At 37.8% G+C, this 26,556-nt stretch overlaps 1 protein-coding gene and 1 long non-coding RNA gene across 4 annotated transcripts in view; one reads left to right on the forward strand and one right to left on the reverse strand.

Moving 5' to 3' along the window:
- Positions 1-16,320, forward strand: part of TRMT1L (tRNA methyltransferase 1 like) — a 41,566-nt gene extending 25,246 nt beyond the window's left edge. For 2 of the 3 annotated variants that reach the window (XM_030302410.1, XM_030302413.1), the window contains 5 exons: positions 9,471-9,549; positions 12,077-12,240; positions 12,984-13,046; positions 14,702-14,828; positions 14,931-16,320. In XM_030302410.1, the coding sequence (XP_030158270.1) occupies positions 9,471-9,549; positions 12,077-12,240; positions 12,984-13,046; positions 14,702-14,828; positions 14,931-15,183 (686 nt within the window). In that variant the 3' untranslated portion in view covers positions 15,184-16,320. The remainder of the gene's footprint in view (positions 1-9,470; positions 9,550-12,076; positions 12,241-12,983; positions 13,047-14,701; positions 14,829-14,930) is intronic. The other variant, XM_030302412.1, reaches the window with a different exon arrangement.
- LOC115505056 lies at positions 12,956-16,011 on the reverse strand. Its single transcript, XR_003965905.1, has 2 exons — positions 15,950-16,011; positions 12,956-13,991 (listed from the first exon to the last, which is right to left on the reverse strand). It is a non-coding gene; the product is annotated as an uncharacterized LOC115505056 (long non-coding RNA).
- Positions 16,321-26,556: the final 10,236 nt, after the last annotated feature.

Consider the following 26,556-nt stretch of genomic DNA (forward strand, 5'->3'; position numbering starts at 1 on the left):
CTGAAGTCTGATGCTTAACGGACTGAGACACCGGGGTGCCCTTCTTGAGTTTTTGATTTTAGCCATTCTGATGGGTGTGAGGTGATATCTCATTGTAGTTTTGATTTGCATTTCCCTGAGTGATGTTGAACATCTTTTCATGTGTTGGCCATCTGTATGTCTTCTTTAGATAAATGTTTGTTCAAGTCTTCTGCTCATTTTTAATTGAGTTATTTGGATTTTTTTGGTATTGAGTTGTGTAAATTCTTCATATATTTTGGATACTAACCCTTTATCATATATGTCATTTGTAAATATCTTCTGCCATTCCGTAGGTTACCTTTTAGTTTTGTTGGTTGTTTCCCTCAGTGTGCAGAAGGTTTTTATTTTGATGTAGTCCCAATAGTTTATTTTTGTATTTGTTTCCCTTGTCTCAGGAGACATATTTAGAAGGATGTTGTTATGACCAGTTTCAGAGAAATTACTGCCTCTGTTTTCTTCTAGGATTTTTATGGTTTCGAGTCTCACATTTAGGTCCTTAATTCACTCTGAGTTTATTTTTATGTATGATATAAGAATGTAGGCCACTTTCATTCTTTCCCATGTAGCTATCCAGTTTTCCCAACGTCATTTGTTGAAGAGACTGTTTTTCCATTGCATATTCTTGCCTCCTTTGTTAAAAATTAATTTACCTTATATTTGTGGGTGTTTTTTCTGGGCTTTCTATTCTGTTCCACTGATCTTTGTGTCTTTTTTTTTTTTCCAATACCATACTGTTTTGATTACTACAGCTTTGTAATATAACTTGAAATCTGGAATTGTGATAACTCTAATTTTGTTTTTCTTTTTCAAGATTGCTTTGGCTACTCAGGGTCTTTTGTGGTTCCATGCAAATTTTAGGATTGTTTATTCTAGTTCTGTGGAAAATGCTGTTGGTATTCTGATAGGGAGTCATATTTAAAAAAATTTTTTTAAAGTTTATTTATTTGAGAGAGAGAGAGAGAGGACAAGAGAGAGCACAGGAGGGGCAGAGAGACAGGGAGAGAGAGAGAATCCCAAGCAGGCTCCACACTGTTGGTGCAGAGCCCCACATGGGGCTTGATGTCAAAAACCATGAGTTCGTGACCTGAGCCAAAATCAAGAGTCAGACATTTTAACCAACTGAGCCACCCAGAAGCCCTCATAGGGATCACATTTAATCCGTAGATTGCTTTGGGTAATATGGTCATTTTAACAATATTTGTTCTTGCAATCCATGAGCGTGGATTTCCGTTTCTTTGTGTCATCTTCAGTTTCTTTCATCAGTGTTTTATATTTTTCAGAGAACAAGTCTTTAACTTCTTTGGTTAAGTTTATTCTTAGGTATTTTGTGATTTTTTTTTTTGTACAGTTGTAAATGGGATTGTTATCTTAATTTCTCTTTCTGCTACTTAAATAAGTGTATAGAAATGCAGTGGATTTCTGTACATTCATTTTATATCCCACAACATTACTGAATTCATTTACCAAGTTCTAGCGGTTTTTTTAGTATAATTTTTTGGGGTTTTTTATATATAGTATCATGTCATCTGGAAACAATGAAAGTTTTACTTCTTCCTTACCAATCTGGATGCCTTTTGTTTCTTTTTGTTGTCTGGTTGCTGTGGCTAAAGCTTCCAGTATTATGTTGAATGAAACTGGCAAGAGCAGACATGCTTGTCTTCTTGACCTTAGGGAGAAAGCTCTCAGTTTTTCCCCACTGAGTATGATGTTAGCTGTGAGTTTTTCATATAAATCCTTTATGTTTCCTCTAAACCTACTTTGTTGAGGGGTTTTGTTTTGTTTTGTTGTTTTAGTTTATTTTGAGAGGGTGGGGGGAGGGGGAGACAGAGCATCCGGAGCGGGCTCTGTGCTGACAGCGGAGAGTCTGATGTGGAGCTTGAACTCATGAATCATGAAATCATGACCTGAGCTAAAGTCGGGGCTTAACCAACTGAGCCACCCAGGTGCCCCGAGGGTGTCTGTGTGTGTGTTTTAAGTTTGTTTATTTTGAGAGAGACAGAGAGAGCACAGTCAGGGGAGGGGCAGAGAGAGGGAGAGAGAGAATCCCATGCAGACTCCATGCTGTCATTGCAGAGCCCAATGCAGGGCTCCATCTCATGAACCATGTGATCATGACCTGAGCTGAAATCAAGAGCCACTGACTGAGCCACACAGGTGCTGCTCCTTTCAGCACTTGAAATAGGTCATTCCACTCCCTTTTGGTCTGCAAAGTTTCTGCTGAAAAAGCCACTGATAGGTTTATGGGGTTTCCTTTGTATGTAACTTTCTTCTTTGCTCATGATACTTTAAAAATTCTCTCTTTATCACTACTTTTTGCCATTTAAATTACTGTGTGTATTCATGTACCTCCTTGGGTTGATTTTGTTGGGGGATCTCTATGCCACCTGAATCTGGATATCTTTTTTCCACAGATTAGGGAAGTTTTCCACTATTTTTTCTTCAAATAAATTTTCTGCCCCTTTTTCTCCTCTTCTTCTGGGATCCCTATGATGTGAATGCTCTTGTGCTTGATGGAGTTGCTAAGTTCCCTAAGTCTGTTCTCATTTTGCAGAATTATTTTTCTCTCATCATTTGAGCTTGATTACTTTCCATCACTCTATTTTCCAGATTGCTAATTTGTTCCTTTGCTTACTTTAGCCATCTAGTATATTTTTTATTCCATTTATTGTGTTCTTCATATCTGATTGGTTCTTTTTTATCTCTTTGTTAAGGGTCTCACTGATGTCCTTTGCTGTTTTTTCAAGACAAGTGACTATCTTTATGATCATTATTTTTAATTCTCTTTTAAGAATATTACTTCTATCTATTTTGTGTAGATCTCTTGCTGTGGTTTTGTCCTATCCTTTGGGACATATTCCTCTGTCTCCTTGTTTTGTCTCTGTGTCTATGTGTTAGGAAGGTCAGCTACATCTCCTGCTCTTGAAAGTAATTACCTTATGAGGAAAAGGTCCTGTAGTGCCCTGCAGTGTAATGCCCCCTTCACCAGAGCCCGGTGCTTCAGGCATGTCTTCTGTGTGTTAACACACCCTGCTGTTGTGTCCTGGCTGCTTTTCCCTTGAGTCCAGTCATCCACTGAGTCTCTATTTGCCTGTTATGGGCAGTGTTTGGTCCCCAGGATGGGGTGTGCAGTTTTAACAAGGTGCATGGCAGTCTGTTTGCAAAATGAGACCTGCAGGGACCCAGGGATGTATGGGTGGAGCGCACAATTTTAACAAGGTACACGAGGCTTCCAAAAAGCCTGTGTAGCCACTGCCACTGAAACTGAGGCCACACAAAACATATGGGTCAGGAGACCTAGTATTGCAAGGTTTGTACAAGTCTTCTAGGGGAGGGTACTTGCAGCCCTGGGACTGAGGCAGGTCCGGCTGGAGGGGTAGTGGTGTGGTGTAAGCAGGTTATGTAGTGAATGTCACTGGTTTCCACATAGCCATGTGTTTATGCTGAGGGTGGGACAGGGAGATTGTGCCTGACAGCTCTTTTGACCCTAGAGAAGTCCCTTGGCAATCCCTTCTCCTCCAGGACATGATCCAAAATGAGTAAACTACTCTCCCTCCCCATGTCCCAGGCATTTTCAAATTGCTGTTTCTACACTGAATCTCCATGGGCTTTTTTTAAGGACAGGGCTTTTTAAGGGCTCCATGCTCTCTTTAAGGGCAGGGACTCCACTTCCTGTTGCCCTCCAGGCTCTCCCAGAACCAAGTCCACTGATTTTTAAAATTCTGGGCTTTAAGTACTATTGGTTTTAAGAACTGATGAAATTCAAAGCCAAACGTTATGGTTATCTGTCTTCATTGAGTGAGCTTCCTTCCAGGTGTAATCATCTGTTCCTCTCCCCATGGCAGATGGTGACACTGTTTTGCTCCCCACTGCATTTCTGCCCTTCCTACCCTCTTCAGTGTGGTCTCTTCTCTGCCTTTAGTGGTGGAGTTTGTTTTTCCAGTCTTCAGGTCATTTTCTGGGTTATTTATGATGTAACTGTTATCTAGTTGTAGCCATGGGACGAGGTGAGCTTAACATTCCTCTTACTCTACCATCTTCCCAGCCCTGGAATATTTCTTTTCTTCTCTCTTTTAAACATTTATTTAGTTATTTTTGAGAGAGAGAGAGAGAGAGAGAGAGAGAGAGAGAGCAAGAGAGCTCATATACTCGTGAGCAGGCGAGGGGCAGAGAGAGAATCCCAAATAGGTACCATGCTGTTAGTGCAGAGCCTGACACAGGACTTGATTCCATGAACTGTGAGATCATGACCTGAGCTGAAATCAAGAGTCAGACACTTAACTGACTGAGCCACCCAGGCGACTCTTTTCTGTTCTCTTTTCTTTCTTTTCTTTTCATAGGTGAGGTCCTTCCTTTCGAACTTACATTTTTTCCAACTTTATCCAGATACAATTAACAAAAGCTGTGTCACTTTAAGATATACAGTGTGTATCATTGATTTTATATATATATAGTGAACTGATTACCACAATAAGATTAGTTAACACTTTCATCACCTCACAGTTACCTTTGTGTGTGTGTGATGAGAACATTTAAGATCTACTCTCTTAGCAAATTTCAGTTATATAGTATAGCATTGTTAATTACAGTCACCACATTGTACATTATTAGATCCCCAGAACAACTTCTCTTTATAACTGAAAGTTTGCAGCCTCTTACCAACATCTCTTCATTTCCCCTGCCCCCAGGTCTTGGCAAACACCAGTCTACTCTTTTTGTTGTTCAACATTTTTAGATATCACATATAAATGAGATCATAAAGTATTTCTGTTTGATTTCTTTCAGCATAATGCCCTTAAGATTCATTCACGTCACAAATTGCAGGATTTTAATCTTTTTTTGTGGCTGAATAATATTCTATTATATATGTACCACATTTTCTTTTTTTTTTTAATTTACTTTTTCTTTTTTGAGTATAGTTGACACACAATGCTACATTAGCTTTAGGTGTACAACTTAGTGATTTGACAAATTTATACATTATGCCACAAATATAGCTACCATCTGTTCCAGTACATCACCATTACAGTATCATTGATTGTATTCCTTATGCTGTGTCTTTTATTCCCTTGACTTATTCATTCCATAACTGGAGGCCTGGAGGCCTATATTTCCCTTTCCCCTTCACCCATTTGGCCCAGCCTCCCATACCCTCCCCTCTAGCAACCATCAGATTTTCTCTGTATTTATAGGTCTGACTCTGCTTTTTGTTTATTCATTTCTGGGGCTTTTTTTAGATTCCACTTGTGAGTGGAATCATTTGTCTTTCTCAGTCTGACTTACTTCATTTAGCATAACACACTCTAGGTCCATCCAGGTTGTCTCAAATGCTACAATGTTGTCCTTTTTTATGGCTGTGTAATGTTCCATTGTGTGTGGAGATATGGAGATGTACATATATCTCCATAATTTGGCTATTTGTAAATTTGGCTATTGTAAATAATGCTGCAGTAAACAGAGAGATGCATATATCCTTTCGAATTAGTGATTTTGTATTCTTTCGGTAAATACCTAGTAGTGGAATTATTGGAGCATATAGTATTTCTACTTTTAATTTGGGGGGGAACTCCCATACTGTTTTCCAGAGTGACTATACCAGTTTACTTATTATTTCTTGTCTTTTTGAGTTTAGTCATTCTGACAGGTGTAAGGTGATATTATGGTTTTGATTTGTTTCCCTGATGATTAGTGATGTTGCACATCTTTTCATGTGTCTGTTGGCCACTTGTATGTCCTCTTGGAAAAACATCTATTCAGGTCTTCTGCCCATTTTTTATTCAGATTGGTTTCTTTCGGTGTTGAGTTGTAGAAGTTCTGTCTGTATATTGGATATTAACCCTTTATTGGATATATCATTTGTAAATATTTCTCTAATTCAGTAGGCTGAATTTTTTTGTTTGTTGTTTCCTTTGCTATGCAAAGCTTTTTTTCTTTTTTTCTTTTTTTTTTTTTTTTTAATTTTTTTTTTTCAACGTTTATTTATTTTTGGGACAGAGAGAGACAGAGCATGAACGGGGGAGGGGCAGAGAGAGAGGGAGACACAGAGTCGGAAACAGGCTCCAGGCTCCGAGCCATCAGCCCAGAGCCCGACGCGGGGCTCGAACTCACGGACCGCGAGATCGTGACCTGGCTGAAGTCGGACGCTTAACCGACTGCGCCACCCAGGCGCCCCAACAAAGCTTTTTATTTTGATGTAGTCCTAATAGTTTATTTTTGCTTTTGTTTTCCTTGTCTCAGGAGATATATCTAGAAAAATGTTGCTACAGCTAATATCAGAGAAATTACTGCCTGTGCGGTCTTCTAGAAGAGATGGTTTCAGGTCTCACATTTAAGTCTTTAATCCATTTTGTGTTTATTTTTGTGTATGGTGTAAGAAGGTGGTTCAGTCTATTCTTTTACATATAGATGTCAAGTTTTTCCAGCACCATTTTTTGAAAAGACTGTCTTTTTCCCATTGTATATTCTTGCCTCCTTTGTCATAGATTGACCATGTAATTGTGAGTTTATTTCTGGACTCTGTTTTGTTCCATTGATCTATGTGTCTATTTTTGCGTTATTTTTTCTCGATAATTTTCTTCTCAGTCTCTTTTCTGTCTTCCAGGAAATAATTTTAGTTCTACAATCCAATTATATATTGGATCTTCTAGATTGATCCTCTGTTTTATTTTAATAATCCTATTCATTTCTTTGGCATTTAGTTCTCCTTTATAGCCATCCCTGATTGTTATTTTCCAACACTTCTTTTTAAAGTTTTGTCATATTTTGTCTTTTTTAAAGTTACTTCATATTTTCTTATTTCTTTTTTAATAGTGTCCTATTCTTATTTCACAAGAATCTTGGTTCAGCCTTATCCAAGATTAACTTCATCTTTTGGAATGAGGAAGCACAGAGCCTGGTTGTGGGTATTAGAGAAGGAAATCTAGGGGTCTTAATTGAACCCCTTCAAAATTTTTAGCCAGACCTCTTTTTTGCAGTACCAACCCTATACCCATCTTTCGAGATGATCAGTACCTTCAATTCTCAGCTCTTTCTGGAGTCCCACAACACTAGCGGTCTTGCTGTTTTGTTGGTAGCCTTCTGCCCATCTAATCTGTGCTAAGAATATTGGTTATAGTTGAGTATATTTTATATTTAGGGGAGGATAGATTTTTTAGTCTTGTATAATTGTTGCTGTTATTTTGTTTTTCTGTTCCCTATTTTTCTGTATTGTAATTTGGTTCTCTGTCGTGGTAGATCTCAAATGTCTGATGGTCTTGGTGCTCACTGAAAGTTGTTTGGAAGCACTGGAGTCAGGGCTTGTAAACTGATGGATTTTACCGTATGTAATGAGAAGGCACCAGTTTGTCTTGTCACTAGGGGACCCCCCCAAATGACAATGAATAATACGTATTCAGTCTTTTTTCTTGGATTGGTAATTTTTTCTAGAAAAATCTTTGAATCTTCCACCAGCCTTCTAGGAGCCATGTTGGGTAAAGGAGACTTGGAAGATCTTACATTTATGATGTCTTTTACTTAATGCCTCTTTTCCTAAACCTCCTTATTCTCAACTGTGACTGCTGCCCCTGGTTCCAGATCCTCAATGGTTCAGCCTTACCCAAGATTAACTTCATCTTTTGGAACGAGGAAGCACAGAGCCTGGTTGTGGGTATTAGAGAAGGAAATCTAGGGGTCTTAATTGAACCCCTTCAAAATTTTTAGCTAGATCTCTTTTTTGCAGTACCAACCCTATACCCATCTTTCGAGATGATCAGTACCTTCAATTCTCAGCTCTTTCTGGAGTCCCACAACACTAGCGGGCTTGCTGTTTTGTTGGTAGCCTGTCTGCCCATTTCAGGCTTAGGCTTTAGCATTCTCTGGCCTGCTAAATCAGTTATCCCCTTATGTACCTTATTTCCACTTCTAAAATTTTACTGACCTCTCTCATCTTGTTACTTCCTCCCAATTTATTTATCGTTTGGTTCGATTTTTATTCCTTTGTTCTCATTTTAATAATGCTTTAGGAGACAGCAGAGATAAAGTACACGTTTAATCCATTGCATTTAAATAGAAGTCTCCAAATATTTTTAATTCCTCATCTAGAATTGTCTTCACAGCCTATATACCAATGACCTGGACATAACTAGTTTTCTTTCTTTATTCCTTCGTTTTTTGCTACTAGTAACTTGAAATGATAGCCCTGACCTGTCAAAGAGGGAATTTGCTATTGCTGACCTAGCACTTAGAAATCCTAGGTAAGGGGCTTGGGAAAAGACATAGGTTGGTATGATGGGAGCATTTTGTAGATGCATCAAGAAACAAACTGACTAATAATTCATGTGTGTGCTGCCGCCTGCCTGTGGTAAGTGGGTATAACTGAAAGAACTGTAATATAAATTACCCTAATTTGGATAATACTGCCTATAGTTTTGTAGTTTAGTTATTTAATGGTTCCAGGAAAGACTTCTTGAATATATTCATATAACGTTGGAACATAGTTCTCAACAAATCTAATGTTGATGATAAGGCTTAGAGTTCAATAATACTGAAAAGTCGATCAGTAGAAACAGTGAGGGAAGAAGGCTTTAAGTAAATCTAAAATAAGATCTCGTATCTGTGCATTATGGCATTTAATTACGTTGAGTAACAGTGATGTTGGATAGCAATGGGCTATAGACCTATGGCCCTACCAAGTAATTCTGAGTTCTGAATATATCTAGAACTGATTGATCAGATCAGGCCATTCCAAGAAAGTGGATGATAACCTAGGAATGCCCTGGGGGAAGTCAGTTGGAGAGAGTCTGATTTAAAATGACTATTCTGGGGCTTAAGTGAACTGAATAGTCCATAGTAAAATATTGCCCCATTTTTGGAAACTAAGAATAATGCTAGTATTTCCCCAATTTCCTTGTGATTATAAGGTCTCACACTGTTCTTTAAACTGAATTAAGATTCTTCTAACCTATTTGGGGGGCTGAATATGAATCAAGCCTAAGGAGTAATTTGTTTTCTTTCCAAATGCAGAAGTAACTAATGAGAAATGTCTTTATTTTGATGGGATGTTGGTTACATTTATTAAAACTCAACCTTTTCACATAACACGTATAAATTGTATTGCATACAATTTATACCCCAGTTGATTTTAAATGAGTATCTTGTGGACTTCTAGACTTTCTCCTACTTAAATTGTTTCATGTAGCATAGTGACTAAACCCTAGTAGAAGTTTTGCCTCTAATAAGCCATTTGACCTGGATTTCTATGACCTCTCAAGTTTTAATTCTCTGATCTGGATAATTGAGATTTTAACACTACCTACTTCAAGGAGTTGTAAGGATTAAATTTTTTAAATGCATAAAATACTTAGCATAATACCTGGCACATAGTAGATCCTCATTATATAGTAGCTGCAAATTATTATTAACAATTACTATTTACATTGTCATTTCTCCTTTGAGTTCTCTTTATATTTTCACAGAAAACCCATATAGACAGCTGCCCTGTAACTGTCATGGAAGCATGCCTGGAAAGACAGCAATAGAACTCGGACCTCTATGGTATGTGCTTAAGCATAAGAATATACAGATGGTTCCTGACTTAGGATTTTTTGACTCTATAGTGGTGCAAAAGCGATACACATTCAATAGAAAGTGTATTTCAAATTTTGCATTTTAATCTTTTCCCATGCTAGCAATATGCAACACGGGTCCTCTCTCATGATGCTGGCAAGTAGCATTAAGTCACAGTTCCCAGCCAGGCAAACGATCATGAGGATCAACAACCAGTACACTTAACAACCATTCAGTTTTTCCACTTTCAATATAATCAATAAATCATATGAAATAATCAACACTTTATAAAATAGACATTGTGCTGAATATTTTTTGCCCAACTGTTAAGTGTTCTGAGAATGTTTAAGGTAGTTAGGTTATGCTATGATGTTCGGGAGGTTAGTTCTAGTACATGCATTTTCAGCCTGTAATGGGTTTATCGAGACATAATTCCGTCATAGGAATTATGTTAAGGAAGGCCAGTATTCAAAATTGATTTACATATTGATTATGTGTAGTAAAAGAACAAATTTCAATTTAATTTTTTTTTAAGTCTAGGTAAATAATTATAATTCTTCTACCCCTGTGAACCTAAAGTGTTCTCTGTTTTCAGATTTTTCTATACCATTATTCTCACAAGTTTGTGACACTGTTAAGAGATGGTGAGATCAAAAAGAGCCTGGCAGATCTGCAAACTAGATCATTCATTTCTGAATTAGTAAGAATGAGGCTTTTTTCAGCTGACAGTTTGCAGAACTAGAATGTGATTATGAAATGATCACCATAACTTCTTATAGAAGAGTCAACTGATATAAGAAGTCTTCAAGGGGCGCCTGGGTGGCGCAGTCGGTTAAGCGTCCGACTTCAGCCAGGTCACGATCTCGCGGTCCGTGAGTTCGAGCCCCGCGTCAGGCTCTGGGCTGATGGCTCGGAGCCTGGAGCCTGTTTCCGATTCTGTGTCTCCCTCTCTCTCTGCCCCTCCCCCGTTCATGCTCTGTCTCTCTCTGTCCCAAAAATAAATAAACGTTGAAAAAAAAAATTTAAAAAAAAAGAAGTCTTCAAGAAATTAGTTTTAAGTGAGAAGGATATGTGAACGTACATGCTTTTGTTTTAGGTAAAGCTGTTTAGATGGGACTCACCTGCAAAGATTTCCTCACTCAGAGCCATTGTTCATGTCTTTACTCTCATGCACACTCTTCCCCTTTCCCCAGATCCAGTTCAAATTGTGTCCTCTTTGAAGTTTCCGGTGTTTCACCCAAAATTTCTAAATCCCATTTTAGTAAATCTCACATCGATCATTCATTTGACACTTTAAAGTCATACATCTTTTCATATGTATTTGCTAACCAAATAGTAATAGCTGTCATTCATTGAGGATATACTTAGGATTTTCTGTGTGCTATCTCATTAATTCCCATAACAAGACTGAAAAATTTTATTTTCTATTTTGTGATGAAGAATAAGAGACTCAAAAGCAGTAATTACTCAAGATTACATAGATAGTAAGTGGTGGCGCCAACATGTGAATTCAGGTTTATCTGACTTGGAATTTCATATTCTGTCCATTATACCGGTCATTCTCAAATTAAATGGGAAGTCGATGAGACTTACCCTTGTGCCATTTTTTAACTGAATCACCATCACCACTGTAATTCTCCTATACCTACTCCTGTCCCACCCCACTTTACCATACACAAGGTGGATTAAGATTTACTGACAAGAATATGCATTATGAAAACTAATGTTTCACACTGTGCGCCTGTCTAGGTCCTATCTAGATTTATAGGCTTTTATAGGGTAAACACTGTCTTTTATACTTTGGTATATCTTCCACACCCGTATGTACCACAGGGCTAGTCTTTCACACCTTACCTGAGGGCTCAATAAATTCTTTGTTGATTTACTGTGAGTGAAATTTCCACAACTAATCCCACTAACTTAGAGAAATAACATGATAAAAGGTGTGGGCAAATAGAAAGTAATTTTAAATTAAACCATAAATTCTTGTGACGCCTGGGTGGCTCAGTTGGTTAAGCATCCAACTTCGGCTCAGGTCATGATCTCACGGTTTGTGAGCTCAAGCCCCTCATTGGGCTGTGCTGACAGCTCAGCGCCTGGAGCCTACCCTACTTCAGATTCTGTGTCTCCCTCTCTCTCTGCCCCTGTCCCCCTCTCAAAAGTAAACATTAAAATAAATCATAAATTCTTTAATTTCAGCATTTACTCCATCCTATAAATTAAGTTAGTTGTGATTAAATTATGGAGACTTTTTTTTTTAAGTTTATTTATTTTGAGAGAGAACATGTGTGGTGGAGGGCAGAGAGGAAGAGAGGATACCAAGCAGGCCCAAGCAGGCTCTGCACTCAATGTGCAGAGCCTGATGGGGGCTCAAATTCACGAACCATGAGATCATGCCCTGAGCCAAAATCAAGAGTGCTAGCCAACTGAACCATCCAGGTGCCCTGAGACTTTTATTTTTAATAGACATTTCTCAAAGCCAGTTCTCTGTATTTTTTTTTTTTTTCTTTTCCAGGTCAAGTTCCCTTTTCAATACTGGATTCCTCAAAAGAATGCTATTTGAATCTCTTCACCATGGTTTAGATGACATTCAGACCCTAATAAAGACATTAATCTTTGAATCAGAGTGTACTCCTCAAAGTCAGTTTTCAGTTCCTATGCCTTCAAATCTCAAGCAAGGTGACATTTACATTCAGGGCCTGAAATGAGTAACAATTTTATTAAAATATATATTTTTTTCTCATTTTAGTAGACTAAAAGAACTAAAAGTCTGTTGTGGTTTTACTATCCTATACCTGCTTTGTACAGAGAGAAACCTTGGGTAATTCTGAGAATAGTGTGGTCGAAAATTTTCATAATATCCGAGACACAGAAGCTGTACACTTTCACTCATTACAACTGTTTTTTGTCCTTTATTTTCTCTTTGGTATAAAATAGGCTTTTGTGGGCGCCTGGGTGGTGCAGTCGGTTAAGCGTCCGACTTCAGCCAGGTCACGATCTCGCGGTCCGTGAGTTCGAGCCCCGCGTCCGGCTCTGGGCTGATGGCTCAGAGCCTGGAGCCTGTTTCCGATTCTGTGTCTCCCTCTCTCTTTGCCCCTCCCCCGTTCATGCTCTGTCTCTCTCTGTCCCAAAAATAAATAAAAAACGTTGAAAAAAAATAAAATAAAATAAAATAGGCTTTTGTAGTTTTATCTGGCTGTCGATGCAAGGGTGGGCCTATTAGACATTCTAGTTAAGTCATTAAAAGCAGCAGCTATTGTTAGGCAGTTAAAAATGTAAACCTTGTAGCCTGTTTTTACCACAGAATCTCGTATTTCATAAAAGCAGTGTGTATAGAATTTCGTAAGATTTTATTTAAAGTTTGAATTGTTGCTTAAGGTCATTCTGTAAAATATTTTGTTATTCCCATGTTTTTATTTTAGAAGAATGTGGTGTGTTTATTAAAACTACAGATGATACCACACCAGATAACTACATTGCACAAGGTATGTATATGTCCGTGTGTGTGTACATGTAAATATGTATGTATTAGTGCAAAAACGCAGTTAAAAGGGCAGGAAGAGATTGCTCTGGTGGCCTACTTTAAAATGCTTCTTTACCGTATTATACTGACAACATAACTATAGTAAAACTTGTTTATCTGGCATTTGCACAGTTCAGAATTTCTATTAACATGTACTTGTTCACATCTCTAATATATGGTGATCCCCTTGAAAGAACTAGAAGACCTTGAAGAACCATGTGAACCAAACTAAGCTCAAATTATATTTGATACAGTAATAAAGATTCAGTTTTATTCTAATTCTTTTAAACTTTCTCATCAACATATATCACAATTCCATTAACCGTAAGACCCTGTTCTCTAGCCATGAAGAATTTACTATATAGCCTTTCTTATAATTTGGGATGTGTGCATGCACACTTTAAAATATGGTTGTATTAGGGATTACAAATTCAAATCCAAAGGATTTTAAGATTTATGTCAGTGTCTTAATGTCTAAGGTTTTGTTTTGCTCTTTAAAAGCTTAGATTCTAAATGTGTTTTGAATACTAATAAAAAGAACTAGATAGCGTTAAGACAGAGGAACAGAACAATGCCCTTTCATGTCACTAATGTCATTTCACAATTACAAAGCTAAAATATGTTCCCAATTTTCAGAAATCATACTTCTTTCCACATTGATCTTTTATTACTAACTTTTGAGAATTTAAATACTTGCCTGAGATAGAAATACATTTTTCTTGTAAGTTTAAGGTCAGATGACTAAAGTTAGAGTAAGATTTTGTCAAAGTAAATTGAGACCATTGTTGTAATAATTGTTCACAAGCACTGAAATTCTGAAGAGGAGAGTTTTGCTGTAAATTAAATTGGGTGATTTCAAGTGCCTCAGTTAATGCACGTACAATATTCCTTTGCTTGTTTGTGCTACCTGTGAGAAGTAAAACTTGCCACCTTTTATATAGTGAGGATTTGGTGGGGAGAGGGGATAGATTTGTTTTGCTTTCAGTGTGTGTAAGTGCTCATTTTTTGTGTAAGTAGCCCAGGCTAACATGACCCCTATACTGGAGGACAGTCGGACGGCCACATCCAGCCAGCATCGGAGGATACAGTGGCTGACAGGGTTGAAATGTCAGTGAATGACAAAGGACAGAATTACAATTTTTTATTAGTTGCTCAACATTTTAGTGTTGATCTTCAAAGCCAAGAAAACTTCAACTCCTTTTAATAGTATATGGTTTAATAACTACTAAATGCTCCTTCCAGTGGTCATGTTTAGTTGGCATCTTCAACTAATTTGCTAACATTCACAATTCTACTTAATCCTCAATTGGGAGAGTAAAGGCATTATGATACATTGCAATAAGCATTGGATTTAAGAGCATCATTTGTTGTGTAACCTCAGCCAGGCCACTCACCTTCAGCAGGGGTGTCTTAAATCCTTTTTAGAATAAAGTAAAATATAAGTTTTAAAAATAAAGTCTCTGAGCTGTTCTTATATATAAAGAGAATCAGACTAATCTCTATGGGTTCTCAAAAATTATAAGATTGATCAATATTTAAATCTTTCACAATAGAAAATATCAGGCCAAAAAGAGTCATTATTAAGGTGTTCTGATTTTTTGTATGTGTATGTTTCAGGAAAAAGAAAAGGTAATGAAACAGTCACAACTTTAGCCAAAAGGCAAAAGACTGATGTCAGTACTGAACATCCTCCCTTTTATTACAACATCCACAGACACAGCATTAAAGGAATGAATATGCCAAAGTAAGACAACCAGTGAATGGCAAAATGTATATGTTATATTTTAATGACATTGTGATTTACATAAAAATACAGAACCTTTTTTTTTCCTTTCCTTCCCTGCAGGTTGAAAAAGTTTTTGTGCTATCTTTCTCAAGCAGGCTTTCGAGTGAGCCGAACTCATTTTGACCCAATGGGTGTTCGTACAGATGCACCTCTGATGCAATTTAAATCGATCCTTTTAAAGTACAGCACCCCTACATACACGGGAGGACAGTCGGAGGGCCACGTCCAGCCAGCATCCGAGGATACAGTGGCTGACAGGGTTGAAATGTCAATGAACGACAAAGCAGAAGCAAGCAGTTGCAGAAGATGGTAAATGTAGTCAAGAGTTACTCCAGATGTCTGTCTAGATGGCCTGGTAGTTCTCTATACCAACTGTAGTTCTTTTTCTATTCTTTTAATTCAGTGGTGTAAAAATAAAAACCAGTGCTGTTTTCATTCAGAAAATTAGCAGTTTCTAACTTAGCTAGTTTGGGAGCTGTGCTTTCCAGTTTTTTCTTATTGTAAAGAAAACTTAAAATTTTAATGAAAACATTTCATATGAAGCCAGGTTTATGACTGAGATCACCCTACCATTTAGTAACTCAGAAAACTTTCACTTGCAAAGTGTTTGGAATTTTATGTATGTTATGGAACCATCCTTTACTGTTCTTAATCACATGTCTACTTAAACTGATTCATGTCTTTCTGTTTAAGCACACAAAATGAAGCTAAAAGCCTTTTACGTATTACCCTAAATAGAACAATGCCCTTTCATGTCACTAACATTATGTCACAATTACAGAGCTAAAATGTGTTCCCAATTTTCAGAAATCATACTTCTTTCCACATTGATCTTTTAATTTATTACTAGCTTTTGAGAATTTAAATACTTGTCTGAGATAGAAATAAGTTTTTCTTTTAAGTTTAAGGTCAGGTGACTGAAGTCAGAGTAAGAGTTTGTCAAAGTAAATTGAGACCATTGTTCTAATAGTTGTTCATAAGCACCGAAATTCTGGAGAGTTTTTGCTGTAAATTAAATTGGGTGATCTCAAGTGCCTCAGTTAATGCACGTACAATATTCATTTGCTTGTTTGTGCTACCTCTCAGAAGTAAAACTTGCCACCTTATGAACTTACGAAGTAAGGATTTTTGGGGGGGGGGGGTGGGAGACAGATTTGCTTTGTTTTTGGGTGTGTGTATGTGCTCATTTTTTTGTACAAGTAGCCCAGGCTAACATGACTATGAAAATTAGTAGAAACTCCATTAATAAATTTTGCTCTTGCTTCATTTGAATGTAAAAGTTTGGATAACAGGATTTGGTATAAAATTTAGATTTTTGTCTCAAGGACTTAATCCATATTTACCCTGAATTATTTTTTAGAGGAAGTAACTTTTTATCTGAGCATAAAGCTTGGGGGATGGAGAAGAGTTATAACTGAAAAGGTTTTAAATACACTATGGAAGAAAAAAAGCACACCCATGACATATTTAAAAATCCAGGGAGTGAGATCAACATAGTAGATAAGCAGAAATAAAAAAAAATTCTTTGTGTTATTATAGCATAGTCCTAGGAGGATGTGTTTTCTCCCATTAGTAGAATCATATTTAAATAAACGAACAGGTGAACTGCGAGTGATATACTAGAATGACCCCCCAAAAAACCCTGTGACTTTTGCCAGTTAAAATTATTACAAATGAGCACAAAAAGAAATAAAAGTTATTACTTTTTTGTTTATATACTTAAAAATTACTATAAATCCACAAGGCAAATCAGCGCTTGGACCATCTGTACATATTGTTAAATTGAGTATCCGTCTCAAATCTTGCCAAATGCTTATCAGCATGACATATTTTGATCAGTGATAACGTTGGGCTTTATGCCAGGAGCCTAATTTGATAGAGAAATAATATATAAATTACTGTTATTTAAAATATATGTTGTGTTTTAATTTCACATACACAGATTTTCCAAAGAAAGGTGTGGTGAGAAGTAGTCAGGAACTCTGTTAAGGTAATGTTATCAACCTAAAGAGGAAATACTTTTAAAATTCCAAATAATGCTACATTAGCGCCTTGTCCCCATTAACTACTGTGGTAGTTTGGGGCATGCAGATGTTGAGTGCATTGTAAAATAGTATCAGTTGTATTGCTCCATTAAATTTTGATTAATACAAGCAGCCAGTTTTTACTCTACCATCAGGAAACCAGTGTGTTGACTCTGCTAGCTGCTTACGTCACTACTCTAACCATACACTCGAGAAATAGAAGAAGAAAGGAAGAAATGGGGCTGGGAGCCAACGTGGTGGATTTGGGTTAAAACCCCGTTTATCACCTGAGTTCAACCAGACTCCACTCTGAATAAATGCATGATGTTCTGGTTTCCAGAAATCAGAACTTAAGACCAGTTCAGTAATCCCAAAAGGTCTAGGAATTTCTTTCCTCGGTGCATAATTGCTCTGGCAAATGGCCCAGGTTACTCTGGAGAAGGCTAAGAGGAAAATACCTATCATAGCCTTGTGATGTTTTGGCAGGGTCCTTTCTCAAAGTGCTCTGAAAATACGAATTAAATCAGGCCTGGGAATTGCTAAGGTATCATGACAACTATTGTGGCTCAAGTCAGACCTGTAGTTTTCAGTTATATAAATCAAGTAGGGCCACTCTGGCCCTTTAGATCACATGACCAATTAGCCAAAGCCAAAAAAATCCTATGTCAGACTATACTGATCATCCTGTCAGTCCTACTGCCTGTTATAGTAACTCTAACTATGTACACCTTTCTGGGCCAGCAGTTAAGGGAACTAAGTTTCTGACACACTGCTGCTTGGGCAATGTCCACTGAATAATCATCTTCCACAGGCATCCCTGGCCAATTGACATACTATTCAAGGATGCCCTGCTCACCACTGTATTTCCCAAGCCTAGGTAAAGAGAGCTGACCAGGCTCTTGTGAGATATATAGTGAGACAGTGGTGAGCAGATCACACATAATACATTCTCTCCAATATTCCCCCTTTTAAGTCTTTGATTTCCTTTCTCTACATTATATCACAGCATTTCTAGCATCTTCCCTCCAGTTTAGATGAGCCAGTCCTGAGTTTTTCTTTCAGTCAGTAAACAGAGCCACATCCCACAACATCCCACAAGCTGACAACTGAGCCAGAATTTCGGGTACAAGTGTACCCATATCAATAATTTAACCCAATTTAAAATTACATTCCTGCAAGACCCAACATAGTCTATTTCCACGGGTATACTCCACATATTAGTATGTATGATCAAAAAGCATTCTTTCAGGTCACACTTAGTACTTGTCCCCAAGGACATGCTGGGATCTGACTCTATATCCTGCAGGCAATAAAGGATTGTAGCTACCTATACAGCAAACGGGCTGCTTTTTGCAAGGTAACTAACTCCTTGAAGTGCACTTAAGGGGTCATCTGCCAAGGCAGCAGACATCCAAGGGGCTTCTTCCATTTTCAGTGAGGGTTAGTGGCGTTAAGGATTTAGGATACTCATTCATCCAAATCTTTCCAAAATTTTTATTCCAATTCAAAGAATATTGCTGTTTACTGACCAGTATCTTTACTCTCACTTGAAAGACTCCACCACACAGCAAATTCAGCCAATTTACTAGAACAAACTTTCTATCCAGTATCTCAGGCTTAAAGCTACAGGGGAGGTTGGAAAAGTGAGCACCTCACAATTTTAGTCTCCATACAGAGATTGATTTTTCCTCTTTAGGGAATTCACAAAGCCCAGGAAGAGGTTACAAAGGCTGAACATCTTTAAAAAAAAAAAAAAAGTGGGGGCACTGGAGTGGCTCAGCTCAGTCTATTAAGTGTCCAACTCTTGATTTCAGCTCAGGTCATGATCTCAGTTTGTGGGTTCCAGCCCCACATCACGCTCCGTGATGACAGTGCAGAGCCTGCTTGGGATTCTATCTCTCTCCCTGCCCCCCCCCCCCCCCGCTCACGCTGGCATACTCTCTCAAAATAACTTTAGAAAAGTATTAATAAAAAAAACAGTGACTGCATTTGTCTACAACACCTTGTCATCCACAGCTATATGATCCCTTTCTCTGCCGCCACCCTTTCCGCACCGAGAAAGGACCAACACCCCCCCCCCTTCTAGCCTAAAAATCCTTTTCTAGCTCTCAAGTGTAGATAAGACTGTGAACTTTGAAATGTGAGTAAACTGAATCTGAATTATCCCCAAACTGTAAACTTCAACCTACTTTATGTAGGAAAATATTTCCTAGGAAGTGGCATATTAACTGCAATAGCTTGTATTTATGAGATTTAGCACTGCACAGTGTTGTTTCTACACAGATTATATCCTATAAATTACAGCAAGGCTAAGCGAGATTAATTTATTCAATGCCATTCTAAAACTGGCAGGTGAAGGAGCCAGGACCCAACCCCAGGCCTTACCGAAGTGCTCTTGCTTTTAGCCACTTCATGATCTATCTTCAGCAAAGGACATACATATGTAAGACAAAAGAGGAATTGTAAAAAAAGTGTAATTATAAAAAAAAAAAGCAGTCCCACAGAAAATTCTGATACATAATTATTACAAAATTATAGTTAACCACTAGCCTCCTGCACATTTTCTATCTGAAACCCTTTTAACCAGTATACCTTATACTCAATAATTATCAATACATATGTGGAAAGCACTTTCAGCTTTGTTTCCATTTTCTACTGCCAACATTTTCCCAGAACATAGTTTTTGATTGATAGCAAAATCATGGCAAACTACAACTCCAGCATTTCTAGGGACTTTATGCTGGAAGGGAACAGAGTCATCTCACCAGAAGTATGGGGCCCCCTCCACTATGCCTGGTGTCCCAAGTCTCACACAACTCTGGGTCATTTTCTAGAGAACTAATTGCCTTATCCTGCTGGAACAGTGGAAAGAGTAATCTGGTGGTAAGGGAAAGTTTCTGTGGGTCCAAATACTCCTCAGACACACCATTAACCTATCCCATTTTCACACCGATTTTGCTGGAAAGGCAAGCCAAAGTCTCCAATTGCTAAGCATTTTGTAGATGTTTTCAATCTTCCTCCACCCTGCTAAATCAGTTACCACCGTCCATGTGAAAACATCTCACTTCTCAATATGTTGACAACACCCATTATCTCCACAATTCTTTTTTACCTGAATTTATTCATTAAAAACCCAAAAGTATTCCTTTGGCATCATCTTAGTGGTGTTTGGTTTAAACTTCGCAGTTTAGGGGGCACCCAGGTGGCTCAGCTGGTTAAGCCTCTGATTTGGGCTCAGGTCATGTTATCACACACACTTCGTGAGTTCGAGCCCCATGCTGGGCTCTGTGCTGATAGCTCAGAGCCTGGAGCTGCTTCGGATTCTGTGTCTCCCTCACTCTCTGCCCCTTCCCTGTTCATGCTCACACTCTCTCTCAAAAAAAAATTTAAAAAAACATAAAAAAAAAATTTAAACTGGGAAGTTTACATTTTAATCCACAGACTAAACAGAGAAAGTACATTTTTAGAAAATACCTTTTGCCAACTGGAAGCAGTACTGCCTTCAGTGTATTCTTATTACTGGTCACCAAATAAAATTTAGTTATTTTTTGTTAAGAGATTAATTTAGCATAATACAGTACTTTCATCTTTACCTTAGGAATTGCCTGCTAAATGTTTCTAGGCCCCTCAGTATTGATGTCTCTCTAAAATTCATGTTTAAGTACTCAGATGTTTGACTATCACAGAATGTGGCTGTATTTGGAAATAGGGTAATTAAAGGTCACTGGGGATGGGCACTAATCTGATAGGACTGGTGTCCTTAGATTACAACACACAACATGCACAGGAGAATATGTGAAGACAAAGGGAGAAAATGCCATCTACAAGTCGAAGAGAGAGGCCCCTAAGGAAACACCACCACCTTTGATCTCGGATTTATAGCCTCCAGAACTGTCAGAAAATGAATTTCTGTTTAAACCACCCAAACTGTGGTACTTTGTTATGGCAACTCCAGTAAATTAATACAGCCACCTAAAGAAAGTAGAGACTGATACTGAATGTTATATACTGGAAGAAAAAGCACTTCCGATTTTCAGGGGTTCAGGGGTGCTGGATGGCTCAGTTGGTTAACCGTCCAACTTCAGCTCAGGTCATGACCTCACGGTTTGTGGGTTTGAGTCCCGCATCGGGCTCTGTGCAGACAGCTCAGAGCTTGGAGCCTGCTTTGGATGCTGTGTCTCCCTTTCTCTGTCCCTCACCTGCTCTCACTCTCTTTCTCAAAAATAAATAAAACATTAAAAAAGTTTTCAGGGGTTCATTTGAAAGAACGTTAACACTGAAGAGAACTCTCCAATTACACCTTGCTAAAATAATCAGTTTAGCTACACAACTAATTTACTTATGAAGTCAATTCCTAATTAAAATCAGAAAAGGAAATTTGTGATTTCCAGCTTTAAACTTCCAAAAGTACAGCAACTAGGGGAGAATTTCTTTAACAGGAAAGAAATATAACACCATATTCAAAAAGACCATAGTTTTACACCAAATAAATAATCTGTGGTATAAAGACATTCTAAGTATGAAAATACAACATTAAATGTTTAAGCTGGAAGAAACTCTAGACACTAATACTTACTTGGACCCAAAAGGCTAGTATGGTTAGACCAGAGTATGTTAAATGGCACAGAAAGTTGTGTCTGTAAAAGACTTTTATAGAAAAAAGAAAAAGTTTTAAATAACCTTATTGAGGGAGAAGGCATCCACCATAAAATGCACCCTTTTAAAGTATTAAGGAATGATTTCAGGGATTTAGAATATACAGAGTTGTGCAAGTATCACCACTAATTTTAGAATTACTAATTTTCACTACCCCAAAAAGAAACCCCATACCCATTAGCAACCAGTCACTCCCTATTCACTCCTCCCCCAAACCTTGGCAATGACTATTTTCTGTCTGCCTGGGAGAACACTACTCTATCTTCCTGGAAGAAGTGCTGTATTAACTGTTCTAGGTTAATGGATTTGGCATGTTAGTGGGATTGTGTTTTTCAGATGTGTCTGCATGCACACGAGATAATGATCTGTAGTTTTGTAATGCTTTTGTCTGGCTTTGGTACCAGAGTAATACTAGCCTCATAAAATGAGCCTCATCTTATTTTTGGAAGTACTTATAAAGAAAAGGTTTTAATTCTTCTGTAAACATTTGATAGAATTCACAAGTATCTGGGCCTCAGCATTTTTCTATATGGTAAGTCTTATTACTAATTCCATCTCTTATTCGGATTTTCAACTTGTTCTTAAGCCAGTTTCACAGCTTGTGTCTTCTTAGGAATTTGTCCATTTGATCTAGATTTTCCAATTTCTTGGCATACAGGTGTTCACATTATTCCCTTATAATTTTTCCTACAATGTGATAGCAATTGTTCCTCATTCCTGATTTTAGCAAATTTTTTTTATCATTCTAAAAGTTTGTCAATTTTATTGTCTTCAAAGAACCAGCTTTTAGTTTTGATTACTGTTTTCCTATTATCTATTTTACTCCTTTTTTTGTTTTGGTCCTTGTTTGGGGTTAGTTCTTTAGTGTCTTAAGTTAGAAGGTTATGTTATGGAGATACTCTGTTCATACCCACATCCACAGCTATAACTTCCCCTCTAAGCACTGCTTTAGCTTCATCCCGTAAATTCCAGAATGCTGCATCTTTTCATTCAGATTTTCAACTTTACTTTTTGACTTCTTTGACATACTAGTTTTTTAGTAGTTTAATTTCCATGTATTTGTGAGTTAACCAAACTTCCTTTTATTGATTTCTAAACACACTCCATTACAGCCAGAGACCGTATGTTGCTGTGTGTGTGTGTATACAGATCTGTATGTTTTTTCAATTTACTCAGGCTTAATGTAAACCTGTCCACCCTGGAGAACATTCCAGGTATTCTGCTATTGTGTGAAGTTTTTTGTAGATATGTTAGGTCCAGTTGGTTTTACTGTGCTGTTCCAGTCTTCTACTTCCTTGCTATTGTTCTGCCCAGTTGGAACTGTCCTCTATGACAATAGGTATTAACATCTTCAAGTATCATTTTGAATTGTCTATTTCTCCCTTCAATTACACCAGTTTTTGCCTCATCTGGCAATGTACCTTAAGGTCCTGTTGTTTGAATACATGTTTATAATTATTACATTTTTCTGATGAACTTTCATCATTATAAAGTATCTGTCTCTAACAATTTTTGTCTAAGTCTATTTTGTCTGATATTAGTATAGCTATTTTGGTTCTCTTTTGGTTACTGTTTTATGTTCTAGCCTTTACTCTCAACCAATCTGTTTCTTTGAACTATTTTCCTACGGACAGTATATAACTGTATCATATTTTTAATCCACTCTGCCATATCTGCCTTTTTTTTTTTTTTAAGTTTATTTATGTATTTTGAAAAAGAGAGGGCACACGCACATCTGAGCAGGTGAGGGGCAGAGAGGGAGAGAGAGAATCCCAAGCAGGCTCTATCCACACTGTCAGGGCAGAGCCCGATGCAGAGCTCAAACTCACAACCTGTGAGACCATGACCTGAGCTGAGATCACGAGTTGGACACTTCAAAGACTGAGCTACCCTCGTGCCACCTAATATCTGCCTTTTAATGGAGCGTTAAACCCATTAACATCTAACATACTTAATGGCAACAAGATCTACAATCTGACAGTTTGCTATTTATGTCTTATTTCTCTATTCCTCCACTACAGCTTTCTTTTGTGTTAAATGTTCCTTTTTATATACCATTTTAATTTCTTCCTTTTACTATACTTGTGGTAGAATTATTTTCTTAGTGGCTGTGCTAGGGATCACAACATCTTAATCTGAAATATTCCAGCTCTGATTAATACCAACTTGATTTCAATAGTCTAGAAAACCTTTGCTCCAATATTGCTCCATTCTCTCTTTGATGTTTTATGCCAAAAATTATACATTATAAGCCATTCAGCAGTTTTGCATTACTTGATGCAGTTTTCTTTTAAATTAGAAATGTAAACAAAGCACTGTTACAGACTGGATGTTTTTATCTCCCCACCCCAAATCTACATAGTGAACCCTAAACCCTAATGTGATGGTATTTACAGGTTAGGCCTATGGAAGGTAATTTGTTTTAGTTTCGGTAACAGTGGGCCCCCTTATAAGAACAGAAAGAAACCAGAGCTCTCTGCCTCCCTCTACCATGTGAGGAAACAGTGAGAAGGCGATTGTACACCAGGAAGAGGGCCCTCACCAGGAACCACACCTACCCACAACTTATTCTTCGACTTTCCAGCCTCCAGAACTATGACAAATAAAGTGTAATGTTTAAACCATCCAATCTATGGTATTTTGTTGTAGCATCCCAAGGCAATACAAATACATTTATAGTATCTCTTCTATTTAATTATGTAGTCAGCTTTACCAGTTCTACTTATTTGTGTAGATTCATGTTACTATCTAAGATCCTATCACATCTAAAGGAGTTCCTTTAATATTTCTTACAGAGCAGGTATACTTGAGACAAATTCATTGTTTGCGTGTGGGAGTATCTTAATTTCTTTCATTTCTGAGGAGTAACTGCTGTATATAGATATTCTTGGTTGACTTTTTCTTTCATGACTGTCATTCACAACCTCCTGACCTCTGTGACTTTCATGAGAAGCAAGCTGTTAACCATGGGGTGCCTGGGTGGTTCAGTCAAGCATCCCACTCTTGGTTTGGGCTCAAGTGATTATCTCACAGTTTGTAAGATCAAGCCCCACATCAGGCTCTGCATGGACAGCATAGAGCCTGCTTGGGATTCTCTCTCCCTCTCTCTCTACCCCTCTCCTGCTCACACATGCACGTGCTCTCTCAAAAATGAACTTAAAGAAGTGGTTCATCTTATTAAAGATCCCTTGTATTTGATGAATCACTTTCCTTTTGCCGTTTTCCAAGAGTTGTTGAGCTTAGTTGTACAGATTCATGTTTTTCATCAAGTTTTGAAAATTTTTAGCTATTATTTCTTCAAATACTCTTTGAGTCCCTTTTCTTCCTCTCCTTCTGGGACTCCCTTTATGTAAGTTAATACACTTGGCATCCCACAGGTCTCTGCAGCTTTTTTCCCTTCTTGTTCTCTGACAGGATACCCTCTAGTGGCCTGTGTTCACATTTGTTGAATATTTCTACCAGTTGAAAGCTGTTGAGCCTATTTTTTTTTTTTTTTAAGTAAGCTCTATGCACAACATGGGGCTTGAACTCACAACCCTGAGATCAAAGAGTTGCATGCTCTACTGACTGAGCCAGCCAAGCACCCCAGGAATTTTTAAATGAATTTATTTCACTGTACTTTTTCAATCCAAAATTTCTATATGGTTCTTTTGTCATAATTTCTCTAATGTTACTCTCTATTTGGTGAAAAACTGTTCTCACATTTAGTTTTTAAGATCTGGTTGCTTTTTGTTCTTTGGACACATTTTTTTAGAAGCTAACTTAAAGTCTTTGGGCTCAGGTCATGATCTCATGGTTCATGAGTTCAAGCCCCATGTCAGGTTCTGTGCGGACAGCTCAGAGCCTGGAGCCTGCTTTGGATTCTGGGTCTCCCCCTCTCTCTCTGCCCCCCTCTACCCCTGCTCACTCTCTCTCTCAAAAATAAACATTTAAAAATAAAAAAATAAAATAATGTGCCAACTCTGGAGAACAGAATCCTTTCACTTCCTCAAGGTCTACTGTGTTTGTGCTTTCTTGAATGACCTTCCTGGACTAATTCTGTGAAGTCTGCATTCTTACCTATATGTGACCATTATATACCCTGCTTCATTAGCTGACAGATGAGGTAAGATTGAACAGAAATTCCCTTAAATGCCTCGAAATTACTCCCCTCGCCTTGCTGAAGTGCTCTGTAAATGTGTGGAGACATGCCTTCAACACCCCAACATGCAGTTTTTTCAACCCTACCTTAGCCTTCACTTCCTGCTTGCAGAGCCTCAAGTAATGCCACAGGTACAATTAGTGACTTCCTTTTTTTTCCCCACCTTGGGCATGCATACAACCTTGAACATGTACATGGCCTTCTATATTCATAGAAATATGCTGAAGCTTTTCAGAGATAGGTCATTCCTCAGCTTTTCCTTTTATTTTTTGGTCAGCTTATTTTTAGTCCCAGTTGGTATCACTGCCTCAGAGAAGCTGCTATGTTAAATAACTGAAACTGTTTCTGAACAAGAGGTTGTAGATAGGGCTGTAAGGCAGAGTCACACAAAATATAAGACAAGTTCTGGGACTAGAGCTGTTCAGTGAAGAACCAGACAGGTCAGAAAATGACAGTTCTATGGGGTGGGCTTTTTAGGGAGCTGTAAACCCCTTCCAGTGGCTACAAGGCTGCTGGTTTCCATTGCTACCATAGTTGCAAGCCTATTCTTTTTCAAGGCAACCCAGGAACGTGGGAAAGGAGGGTAAGGCAATCTATAATGCTACAAAATTTATGTTACAGTTTTTACTGAATAAACGCTTTTTCGATTACTGACAGACTTTGGTTCAGTTTTAGAATTCTAAAAAACTTGATTTTGACAACGTTTACAATGTTCTCACTGCTTTTATGAAAGCAGATTTCCAGAAGTCCTTACTCCATGAATTGAGAAGAGTTCTCAAGTAATTTTTCCAGTGACAACTACTACACACTAATACTCCTTTAACTGTTTCTAAAATTTAGAAAAGTGTAGTAAAACCTTGAATTG

This window comes from Lynx canadensis, chromosome F1, assembly GCF_007474595.2.
Source record: "Lynx canadensis isolate LIC74 chromosome F1, mLynCan4.pri.v2, whole genome shotgun sequence".
Taxonomy (NCBI): Eukaryota; Metazoa; Chordata; class Mammalia; order Carnivora; family Felidae; genus Lynx; species Lynx canadensis.